Source organism: Orcinus orca, chromosome 11, assembly GCF_937001465.1.
Source record: "Orcinus orca chromosome 11, mOrcOrc1.1, whole genome shotgun sequence".
Lineage (NCBI taxonomy): Eukaryota > Metazoa > Chordata > Mammalia > Artiodactyla > Delphinidae > Orcinus > Orcinus orca.
In genome coordinates this window covers 86,105,025-86,118,089 of record NC_064569.1, presented here as the reverse complement: position 1 = coordinate 86,118,089, position 13,065 = coordinate 86,105,025, and the positions used below count along the sequence as shown (strand labels likewise).

At 36.2% G+C, this 13,065-nt stretch overlaps 1 protein-coding gene across 4 annotated transcripts in view; it reads right to left on the bottom strand.

The window, feature by feature from the left end:
* The window catches only part of WASHC4 (WASH complex subunit 4), a 52,273-nt gene that overhangs the window by 23,716 nt on the left and 15,492 nt on the right, over positions 1-13,065 (bottom strand). For all 4 annotated transcript variants that reach the window (XR_004483091.2, XM_004269430.4, XM_033427571.2 and 1 more), the window contains exons 14-19: positions 8,536-8,662; positions 4,484-4,609; positions 2,333-2,440; positions 1,672-1,818; positions 1,468-1,547; positions 20-125 (exon numbers count right to left, since the gene is read on the bottom strand). Coding sequence is in view for 3 of the 4 variants with exons in the window: in XM_004269430.4 (XP_004269478.2) it covers positions 20-125; positions 1,468-1,547; positions 1,672-1,818; positions 2,333-2,440; positions 4,484-4,609; positions 8,536-8,662 (694 nt within the window). In the remaining variant the exon portion in view is untranslated. The remainder of the gene's footprint in view (positions 1-19; positions 126-1,467; positions 1,548-1,671; positions 1,819-2,332; positions 2,441-4,483; positions 4,610-8,535; positions 8,663-13,065) is intronic.

The window sequence follows — 13,065 nt, the reverse complement described above, 5'->3', positions numbered from 1 at the left end:
TACATTATTCTTTACTTACATGTAATCTGGCTGCATCAACAGCATTTTCATATACATCGTCTAAATAAATTGGGAAGACAGCTCGATGCCAGTATAAAAAACAACAGTCACATTGTGTTTGTACTCTACAATGTAAAGTAATAATTAGTGGTACCAAAATTGAAGTAACCCCAAAAAATAATAAGAGGAATGACATTATGTATCATAAGGGTAAAAGCTCTGTCTTACTCTTTTGTTTTCCTTACATCATTTAACCCAAAATTAGTATAGAAAAGCCACAAAATAAGTATTTTTCAAATTGAACAACAGTAACAAAACACTCCAATACCCGACACTGTCAGAATTCTGCAAATACACTTCAGTTTTAAAGCATACTTAAGAAACAATATAGGGTGGGATAGGGAGAGTGGGAGGGAGGCTAAAGAGGGAGGGGATATGGAGATATATGTATACTTACAGCTCTTTCACTTTGTTGTGCAGCAGAAACTAACACAACATTATAAAGCAATTATACTCCAATAAAGGTATTAAAAAATATATACAGATAACTTTGAGTTTAAAATAAATTTATTTTCAATATTATTTGATATGACTAGACTTACAAGACCTGCATCACATGCACCTGTCTCAAAGCTGAAACGGAGACTTTTCAAAAAACTGTGACCAAAACAATGACAACAACAACAAAAACCAGTCGCACTCAACCTGTCTATAATCTGTGCTAAGTGACTATCTCACACATTATCAGGCAACAAAATGATCATTAAGTATCTTAGAGTAAAGAAGGCTCAGTATTTCTACCAAGGGTGGAAAGTTAAATGCCACTAACTACAAAAATCTGAGCTTCTCAGAACAACAAAAACATCATGTTACAAATATGAGCATTAAATACAAATTGTGCTGAAACCTTAATTCGGCTGGGAATCAAAATTCAGAAGACCCACTTTCCCATTAAGAAACTTACTGCTTGCTTAATAAAAAGAAAACAATAAAGCCACAGGAGCTATATAAATAACGCTTCCAAAACCTAATTCATCTTAGTGATTGGCTACCCAACAATGTAATTCAAATTCATGCCCCAAATAAAATTACAGAAGACTATGTCAGATGGCTCTAAGTCTCTCACAAATAGATGAAGTCTTGTTATAAAGCAGCAATTTTAAGTCCATCACAGATACACATCACAACAATCACAATAATGTTCCAGGGTCTACCAGATGCTCTAAGGGCTATATCATATTTTCTCATGTGAGTTCTTCCAAAAGCTACATCCTTACTGTAGAAGCAAAGTTAAAGAAATATGATCGCTTGTCACAGTCTACTTTTAGTCACGCTAAAGAAGTTATGAAAAGGAACTAATGGTCTACCTAAGTTATATTCCTTGTCTTGCTATCCTTAAAAAAAAAAAAAAGCCCTGATGTTTCCATTACCCCTATCTTTTGAGTATCATTACATATACCTACTTACCTTTCTCTAAGTTCACTGATAAGATCCAGCTTTTTCATGACTACTTGAAGTGGAAAGAGTTCTTCATCTTTAAATGTTTTCTATCAGGGAGGGGAAAAAGGCAGAGAAATTGCACTTGTAAGACAGGTTTCTTAGGTCAGTAATAAGGGAAGTGTGAAACCTCAGATCTCACTTTTATTCCATAAATAATAGCAATACACTTACCATTTGTGTGCCAACACTTAGTGCCAAAGAAACAATAAGTCGTCGTTGCTTTGTGCTTGGTCCATTTAGAGTGTTTTCAGCCAAAACTAGAGCAGAGAGCACATCAAGACGCTGTTCACTATATTTTTTGTCAGAAATTACTCTTTTCTTAAAGATAAAAGAAAACAGGAAATATCAGCTTTAAATCCGAGGCAATAACAAAAGATGCAGAAGAAAAATTTCTCAGTTATCTTTTCCATGATTCAATTTAAGAGCACTTAGACAAATACTTTCCCCGTTCAGCTTCTTGTGATAATGTTAGATGCTTTACTGCCATAACATTATCGCTGATCACTGTCAGGGACAGCAAATTACTAGGCATACTTCAAAATTACCGTATTGATGTAATAACAAAATCATTTCTTAAAAGAAGATGCATCATATTTTAAAAATGCATAATATGTCATTTTTTAATAGAACTGTATTAATGCTACAAGTTCAGAGTAAAGATAACCCTGCTCACTCTAAGTAAAATCATAAAATACCATGGAGATAATAACCAAGAATACTGTGTTTGAAGAAATGGAGTACACAGGTTTAACTAGAAAACACAAATAAAACAACAGGAAGGGCAAAATAGAAAGATGATATAATTATGCTGAATACATACGAACTTTCATACCTTGGCCACGGAAATAGAATTAAGAGCCTGATGCTGAAGGTGCTGTGTTATATGTGAGACTGAATCAGCCACAACCAGGCTTCTCCTGTAGAACATATGTTCTATTGCCTAAAAAGAATCACAAGTGATTTTATGAAAATCAACTCAAAACGTTTAGGTAAAATTATAGCATATCTTTATAACCTTGAGCTAGGTAAGACATTTGTAAATGAGATGCAAAAAGCACTACCATAAAGGATAAGACTGGTAAATTCAACTATATTAAATTAATGATTTCTATTTATCAAAAGTCACTATAAAGAAAATTAAAAGACAAGCCAACGTATGAGAAAATATCTGCCACACACAAGGGATTAGTACACAGAATATGTAAAGACACCAAACAAATTAAACACTTTTTTTTAAAAAAGGCAAAAATTTCAATAGATAACTGAACAAAAGACATGAATATATTTTTCACAAAAGAAACACAGTTAACAGTATTAGACAAGATACCATCATTTACAATCAGAGAAATGAATGTTAAGTATAAAATCATTTATAAACACCAATGTGCACGTGCACACACACACAAAAGGCCGATGATACTAATGTTGGTCAGTTAGGGAACAATGGGAAGTCTAATATATTGTGGAAGGTGTGTAAACTGATAGAACTACTTGGGAAAACAATCTGGCATCATCTTGAAAAGCTGATTATGTACATATCACAGAACCCAGCAATCCACTCACAGATATACAATACTTCAGAAAAACTTCTGCACAATTACACCAAGAGACATATACAAAAATGGCAACATTTTTATAATAGCAAAAACTGGAAAAAAAACCCAAAAGTCCATCCCCAGGAAAGCTACACAGTAAAGAAAATTAATGAACTACAGCTATTCATCCCAACATGGTTAAGTTCAAATAAAAAATTTTGAGTAAAATGAACCAAGCCAAAGAATACATGAAGAATACATTGATACAAATTTCAAAAACATAACTAAACAATGAATGGTTGACAGATTCATTCATATGTGGCAAACTAAAAAGAAACAAGGGAATGATAAAATTCAGGACTGTGGTTCCTCTGAGGAGGTAGGATAGGATGCGATCAGGGAGGGACAACACAGGGGCTTTGAAAATACTGGTAACATTCTATTTCCTAAGTGGGATGATAGGTTTTTAAGTGTTTATTATTTTTAAAATTATGCTTATATATTAGATATAAGATATATATGCATCTATACATATATATACTTCTGTATTTGTATTTCATAAAAAATAAATATAACTGGTAATACCTTAAAGAAAAAATGCTAAAAATCTAAACACACAATCTCCAAACTATCTTTATTTCCTAAGCAAATCTAAAGCCACTATTAGCAGAAATTTACTAGCAAATCTTTATTTCAGTTTTTACAAAAGGTTAAAAGTGGGCTCTCCTGCCTGTAAGGAGTTTCTTTTTTTTATTTATACAGAGTATGCTAAGAAGCATTTTACCACATTTTCAAAAGTATTCAAATCCCAAAATTATAACACTTTCTCTAAATTACAAAATAAACAGCCTCTGCTGACTAGCCTCATATGCATTAGAATACTATAGAATAATATTAACGTCTCATGTTTTTTTTTCTTTTCTTTGCGGTATGCAGGCCTCTCACTGTTGTGGCCTCTCCCGTTGCGGAGCACAGGCTCCGGACGCGCAGGCTCAGCAGCCATGGCTCACGGGCCCAGCCGCTCCGCGGCATGTGGGATCTTCCCGGACTGGGGCACGAACCCGCGTCCCCTGCATCGGCAGGCGGACTCTCAACCACTGCGCCACCAGGGAAGCCTGTCTCATGTATTTTTAAAACTCATGCAACATGCTTAAAACTTCCGTGAGTAAAACTTTACCAATACTTAGGCTAATACCTTTTCATTTTCCTTCTTTTCTCTTTCACTACATGTTAACTTTTAATAAAGTTTATTGGCCATTCATAGAAAACTACTCAGAAATTTCTTTCAGTGGCTAGTTCTGTTATCCAACTGAGAGATGAGTACACTTTTCCATAATTTTTTTATTTTCATAATCAAGAAGTCAAATCTTAACCAAAAGAAAAAATCCTGCTTTAAGCTCGGGTCATTTCTCAATTATAATGGCAAGGTAAAATAATCTAAAACCTACCTTGAGAAGTTCAACAAGCCTGCATAATGCCTTAACTGATGTTTTGGTCATTGGCTTTTGCATGGACATGTAGAGATTCATTGTGGTTTTAATAATGGTACTAATACTGTATGCATATAAAAAGCCCTATAAAAAATAATATAAAACATTGATTATAATCACAAGAAAAGGTTTCATTTCTTCAAGAGTTCATTCTCTATGTAATAATAATTCTTCAACTTGCCAATAACTAGTGTTTTTAAAGTTCATTTTAAAGTCAGCTCTTAAGATTTTGAAATATTCTTTCTTACACAATGTTATACATGGTTGTTAAGTTTCAAAGCAGCCCTTAAAAGTTATGTAACCTATCACTTACCAGAAGTTTAGTAAGGTTGACATTACAGCATATAACCACAGTTAAAGAATCTTTCCATTAAAACAAGACTTTCAGAGGAACGATTTGGATGTCAGGAAGATATCTATTCATCCTTATCTTACCTGCCAGGCAAGAGGATAAAGACTCCTATCTGCTGCAGCTTAAGACAAGAGCTGAGGACTCTAAGGAAGTAGGAATTGAAAAATGAGAAGGAGAAAGAGAGCTGCTCTCTGGCCAGTACAGATATCCAACAGTATTTCTCAGTTCCAAGCGAATCCCCGTTTCTTTTTCACCCAGGACAATCCCTACTAGCCATCTGCTACCATGTCCCTGCTATGCTGGTGCTATTCAGTCTTTCTCTCTTTCCAGCCCAATAAGAACAGATTCTCTCCTATCCTTCTATTTATGAAGGAAGCCACAGGTCTTCTAAGGTTTAAAAAAAAAAATTTAGTGCTAGTAAACCCAGGGAAACAGTATAGAATACAAAACAGGAAAAACGGTATTACCTCTCACATATATTTTCATTTAGATCCAAAAAGGACACAGAGAAACATAACGATGGAGATTCTTTAGGTTTATAAAGAAGGACCAAAAAAAGATACATGTACGGTTTAGAGATGAACTACGTTATTGTGAATATATCCAATGAGCCAGGGCAGAAGCTATATGCCAGTGATTCTCAACCTTTTTCTCCTGCTCTACCATCAGTAACAATGGCTCACTAAAGGAGTGATACCCAATGGGGGGAGAGGGGATTTTTGTGAACCAGCAATAGCTCTGTGGTGAAGAGATGTGATAAAATTAAGAGAACTAAGAAATGAGAGAGAAGGTAGCATCCTAAGAGGTGACAATAAGACCAAAGCTTGGGGCATACATGCAGGAAAGAGCCACAAGTCTTACCTTGTCAGCTACAGGACTATTACACCAGACTCTGCCCTAGCGCAGCACTGGGAAAAGTTAAAAAGCAGAGACAAGGAACAGCAAAAGTATAACTCTAAGGCAGGTAAAAAAAAAAAGAGAGTTTCTTTTTTGTGGGGGAAAGGGGGCAGAGAACTCACGGGCCAATACCACACCATTCCTTGATGGTCATTAATTTGTGAAGGACATTGACAAAAGATGTATTTTAAACATCTAAATGGGGAGCGGGAAGGTCTGGGGTCTGTTTCCGTTAACTGCAGAATAATTTGGACCAACCTTTCCACAGAAAACAACTAGGAAATCTGGGCAAAACATTTTTAAAATCTCTTGAAAAGCATCAAAGAGCTATCAAGAAAATAAGAAAATACAAGGCCAAGACCTGGGAGAAGACAGAAACCCAAAGATAAGAGCCTGCCATTTGTGGCTGCTTTCCCACAGAGGCATCTGCCCATTCCCAAAGAGAGTAGTAAAGACAGAAGCCAAACCCACAAGGGAAGGAGGGTAAAAATATGAGTCCATGGCCCATCAAGGAGGGGACGGGGTCCTGGCAAATCACCTAGGCTCTGAGTTGGGTTCTTAAAAACTCCCCCTAGAAAGTAAGCATGAACTAGAAAAGACAGCCATCATAGAATTTAGGTCCCACTTTAAGTCATCTCAATCTATGACTGGGCTGAGGTGATCTGGGTGCTGCTTGTCCTAGACTAGCTGTGTATCAGAAGCAAAAATTAAATCCTCTCTGGAGGAAGAAAAACAATACCCAGATCCTCAATTATATCTACAGTTTTTCCATGTACAACATGCGTTATTAAAAATAACAAGGCATACAAAGATATAAGACATATCCAAAAACAAACAACAACAAAAAATAGATAACAGAAAGACCTAGATAATGAAATTATTAGACATGGGCTTCAAAATAGTTATGTTGAATATGCTGAAGAAATAAAACACAAAATTATTTCAGAAAACAACTGGAAACTATAAAAAAGAAACAAACTGAAAAGTAAAATAATTAAAATTAAGAACTCAGAAAAAAATAAGTCAGCAGATGGGTTTAATAGCAGGTTAGATGTAACTGAAAAAATAATTAGAACAGAAAGAGAACAGAAATAGTACTTAAAGAGTTAATGACTGAGAATTTTCCAGAAGCTCTACAAATCCCAAGCAGCACAAACACAAAGAAAACCACACATAGGTTCATCAAAGTAATAATATCGCTAAAAACCAAAAAGTAAATCTTATAAGCAATTACACAAAGATACATATTGAAAAAGCAACAAAACTGACAGCTGACTTCTCAACAAAAACAAAATTAAATGAAATACTAACAGATATACTGCAAGTAGAAAGATGAGGAGATGCATGAAGGATAAAAAACAACAGAATGGGTAAATACATGGGTAAATCTAAATGAATACTATTAAAAACAACAGCAACAATGCCTTATAAGATTTAAAATATATACAGAATCAAAATACACAGCAGCAGCACAGGTGAGAGAGGGATAAGTAGAATTCAAGTGGCTTAAGATCCTTATACTGTCTGGAAAGTGGTGAAACTACTAATTTATATTGGAGTTGAATGTTCAATAATGCATCTTAATATCTCTACATTAACCACTAAAAAAAGAGTAAAATACTGAATTAACAAACCAATAGAAGGAAGAATGAAATAATAAAAATAATTCAAAAGAGAGCAAGAAAGGAAAAGGATAGGGACACAGAACAAGTGAGACAAATAGAAAACAACTAATCAGGTGCTAATTTAAAATCTAAATATCAGTATTGACATATACAGAAAACGGTTTTATTGGGGAGAAATACAGGCTGCTTATAGGAGACACACATTAAATAAAGAAGTCAAACAGGCTGCAAGTAAAAGGATGACAACAGATGGACCATATAGACCTTAATTAAAAGAAAACTGGTACAGCTATGTTACTATCACACACAAAAGACCTATGACAAAAAGCATTACTAGAGATAAAAAGGGACATGTCACAATGATAAAAGGTTTGACTCACCAGTAAACTATAACAATTCTAAATGTTATGCACTTACTTCGTCTCAAAATATATAAAACAAAAGCTGACAAAGCTACGAAGGATAAATAGAAAAATCCACAATAATAGTGGGAGATTCTAACCCAGCTGTCTCAGTAACTGATAGAATATTCAGACAAAATCATTAACAAACATGACCCTACTTGATATATATATAACACCACAACCAACAAAAAGCAAATTACATTCTTTTTAAGTATACATGAAATGTTTGCCAAAGCTGTCCATAGGCTGGGCCACAATGGGCCTCAACAAACTTCAAAATACTGCAAGTATCTTAGTACTGCTAGAAATCAATAATAAAAAGATAACTAGGAAACCCTCATGCATTTAGAAACTAAGAATTCTATTTCAAAATTACCAAGAGAGCAAAGTAAAAATCACAATAAATGTTTTTTAATATTCTGAACTAAAGAATAATAAAAATACAACACATCAAAACTTATGGGATAAAAAAAAAACAAAAAAAAACTTATGGGATACAGCAAAAAAGTCATGCCTTGGAGGGAGTGTAGAGATTTAAATGCATATATTAGAAAATCTAAATTCATTAATTAAAGTCAAACAGATCCAAACATACATAACCAAATCAATTTTCAGTTTTAAAAACAAAAACACATCCTACCCTTTACAGTTTTTTCTAAGTGCACCTTCTGTACACTGGATTAACAAAGAAATGACCCCCCCCCAATATTCTAAGTAAGAAGATGCAACTACCTGTATAAAAACATTACATCTATTGGTAAGGTCTTCAGCAAATTTATCCATTCTCTGCTCTTTAGATAAAATAGATTCCATTTTCATCATCCATGAGCTCACAAAGACGTAGTAAGACTGTACATCTCTAACAAAGGAAAATATTGAGGTTATTCAGCATAGGAAAGAAAATTTACTTCCATTTCTTCATACTGGATGGAGTATTTCTCTGCAGCAGCCACTTCATCTTTCTGGCTTTCAATATATACATATATCATATATACAAATATAATTTACTTAAGCAGCAAATATTTACTGAATGCCTATACATGCCAGGCACTGTTTCTCAGTACTAAAAACAAAAAAGGGCAGTAAACACAATAAACAAAAATCTCTGCCCCCACGAAGCTTACATTCTAGAAAGGAGACTTGTATAATAAAGAAATCAGAAACTGAAATCTGTAAGATGTCAGATATGTGCTATGGAAAAAATATAGCAGGGAAAAGAGCCACTGGGGTGGTAAGTACAATTTTAAACACAGTGATCAAAGTAGGCCTATTGTAAAGCTGATTTTGAGTCAAGATTTGAAGTTGAATAAGTAATCCATTGCAAATATATAGGAGAATTTTAGGAAAGTAAATAACAAATGCAATCATCCCAAAACAGCAGTCTGTCTGGCATGTTCAAGTAATAACAAAGAAGTCAGTATGACAGGAGCACAGAGGGCAGAGATGAGAACAGAAAAGATCAGAGAGATACAGGGGTTGGCGGGGGTGGAGGAATAGGAAAGTGGAGAGTGGAAAGGGGGTTTGTGTAATGCCTGGTAGGGCAGTAAGGACTTCAGTGGAAAGCCTCTAGAGGATTTGGGCAGAGTGACCTACTCTAACTCTGAAGAGGATCAATATCACTTTGACTGGTATGTTGAAAATAAACTATAAAGGGGACAATGGTAAAAGCAGGAAAACCACTTAGGAAGCTCCTGTGATAATGCAGGAAAAAGGGGATGACAGCTTGAACCAGAGATGAATGGAAGCTGTCAGAATCTGAATATAAAAGCTAACATTTACTGAATGCTTACTATATGCCCAGCCACTGTTATAAGCACTTTACACAAATTAACTCATTAAATCCTCACATTAACCTTATGAGGTTAAGTATTACGATCTCCATTTTACAGAAGAGGAAACTGACACACAGAGAAGTAATGTGCCCAACATCATATAACTAGGTCACAGCCGAGCCAGGACTTCAGCCCAAACCTAGGAAGCTTTCCCATCGTGGAAAAACTAAATCAATAATATAATTCTACTATGCAGGCTGCTTACTAACACTAAATCACTGTATCAATGCATTTCAAATTACTCAAGATGAGAACTTTTAGCCCACAAGCTGTTTAAGCTATACTTCTTTTATTTTAAAAACAATTAAGTTTGGGCTTCCCTGGCGGCGCAGTGGTTGGGAGTCCGCCTGCCGATGCAGGGGACACGGGTTCGTGCCCCGGTCCGGGAGGATCCCACATGCCGCGGAGCGGCTGGGCCCATGGGCCATGGCCGCTGAGCCTGCGTGTCCGGAGACTGTGCTCCGTGACGGGAGGGGCCACAGCAGTGAGAAGCCCGCATACCGCAAAAAAAAAAAAAAAAAAAAAAAATTAAGTTTAATTTTAATTAATTCAATCAAATCTGATAAAAATTATTTCTTCTGAGCCAGGATTCCATTATACAAAAGAAACCAATAGCTGCACTTCTGGCTTTGCCTCAAATGGCACTAAAATGTATTATTTGACTTGTGGATGATTTGATTTAGAAGTCTGGAATGCAGAGTAAGAGCAGAGTCTTAGGGCAATGCCTGCACGTTAAGGAAGAGGCTGTGATCAGGACCCAAGCAGGGATACCATGTACAGAAGGGAACAGTAAAGTCACAAGCAGAGACAGAAGGAAGAGGCCTACAACAGCAATCAAGTTGATGGCAATCCAGTCAGTAACATTAAGAAGGCTAATACACAGTCAAGGGCAGTCAAGAATCACTGAGTTTTAGGTCACACTACACGGGATAAAGCAGAGGTCTGTCACTCCACCCATCATTCCTACATCCAGACACCAGATAATCTTTATCTCCTGTAAATATATAAAAATGAAACTGCTTCAAGTTTTAAAAAGCCAAGTTAATTGACAAAGTGAGTCCAAAAAGGGTCCTGTCAGATTGTCAGCTTCATTTCAAAGTACAAATAGGACTAACACTAGGGAGAAAGAACAAATCTCCTGTCCTAATATAAAGCACTCAACAGTGTCAACACTTGTACGTCAACTGGGGGTTTGAAACAAAGGTTCATACCTCTACCCTCCAAGGGCAGTATCCCCAGCATCAAAATGGTTGTGAACAAAAAGCAAAATGCAGCAACCTACAAACCTTGGACCCTAGTCAAAGAGGTGGCTGGGGGCACTTGGCCACGTGGGGTCTAATGTATGGTGCGGAGGCAGGAAAACTGTCCCCCACTGTTTCCTCTTCCTCCATAATGAACTCTGGAGCCTGACTGGGACAGCCCTTAGTCACTTCCTCAACTTCTTCTAAAATGTCAGACAAAGCTCATGTTGATCACACCATCTCCTCTCTCCTGGGTTGCATTTTAGTGTTGTGAATTTTAGGTTTCTTTGGAAGTTAATGAGGAGAATGAAAAAGACATTGCCCTCTTCAGCTCAAAGGAGCTCTATAGTGACTGCAGAGAGGTATGTTTTTGAAATTAAAGAATTTAGAAATATTGAAATGTTATCACACGGGGGAGGGAGGGGTGTCTTTGAAAGTCAACTTATTCAATCTTTTACATAATAAGACTCAGTTCCTCCAGCACCCTGGACTGATGGTCATCTCTATTCTGCCTGCGTAGCTCTAGTGAAAGGGTACATTACCTCTCAGGGCAGCCTACACAACTCTGTCGCAAAGGCTCTAGAGTAGGACGGGCGTGGGTTTGCATGCCTTCTCTGATACGTACCCAGCTGTGTGACCTGGCAAAGTTCATTTCTCTAAACCTCATTTTCCTTACCTGAAAATGGGATAAAAATATAGAGAAACACTATAGGGTAGTGTTAAGAGCTTGTGCTCTAGAGTTAGACTTCCCAGCTCTGCCACATATTAGTTGTTTCAATTTGGGTAAGTTCAATCCCTCTGTGTCTCAATTTTCTCACCTATAAAATGGACATGACAACAGTACCTACCTCATAGGATTTTCTGATGATTAAAAAAGATGATACACATGAAGTTCCTGGAATAGTTATTGGCTTATAGAAAGCATAGGGTAAATACTAGTTGTGACTTTGTTATTTCCCGTATGAGAAGACTGTTACAGGGTTTACAAAAGACAATGTGTTTAAAGCTTTAGCATAATGCCTACTACATAGTTACAAGCTTGATAATGTTGGCAATTATTATTAATATCTGTCACATTCATCTTCTGGTTCTAATTCAACTTCCTGGAGCCAACAGAGATCAAATCTGTTCCCTCTTCAACCTGAATGCCCTTCAAATATTTAAAGAAATCTAATACATCATTCCTCAGATTTCTCTTTTAAAGGCCAAACTATATAGAGACTTTTCAGTGAGTCTTCAAAGGTCATGGTTCTCAGATCTAACATCCTGATCAGGTTCATCTGAAGATGCTACCGTTTGTGACACTCTTAAAATGTGGCACCACCAAACACTCATTATAATCTGACCAATAAGAATTTAATGGAACTACCAATTCCCCTAGCCTAGATATTATAACTACTAGCTTCCATAACTTGGGTATAGTTATTAATGTAATCTAAGTACAAACTGACAGTTTTAGCAACTGCATCATACTGTTAAAGAATATGAAGTCTCTGATAACTAAAACATACACATCTTTTTTAAAATCACTGCTACCAAGCCTGGTCCTGTCTCTCTATCCTACTGAGCTCATCTCTTTAATCTAAATCCAAACTTATGTCTTTATCCCTCCTCAACTCTGTTTCAGAGTGTATTGGAGAGCCCTGAAATCTCTGCCATGAGTAGTCCTGCCTGAATTGACTTGTCACTCTCCACCTACTTTAATTATAGGACTTGGGAGTACTAAGAGGTGCTTTAGGGGATCTCGTATATTCCAGATATACTCCTCTTTGCCCCACTGTACAGGAGTGACCCAATTTCCCCTCAATAGTCAAGATTAACAGAAAGTAGGTAAATATCCCTATTACCCTTTAACCATGTTACAGTTAAAAACTGTCCAGTACAGGGCCACTGGCAGAGTCCTGTGTCGCTTCACTTAAAATCTTCATCCCAGTCAACGTGAAATTTTAGCAGTATACTCAAGTGACAATGTACAGTAAATTTAATTGTTAAGGCTATGTGATGAGAACATGGGGGCTCATTATACTATTTTCTCTATTTTGTGTATATCTGAAATTTTACACAGTAAGATAAGCTAAAAGATGTAAGTATCAGAAGAAACTAAGAGTTAAAAGTGTTCTTTTAGGAAGCAGGACGAAGGCACAGGGGGGAATGGGGCAGAGGACAATCATTTTTTTCCTCTGAACCTT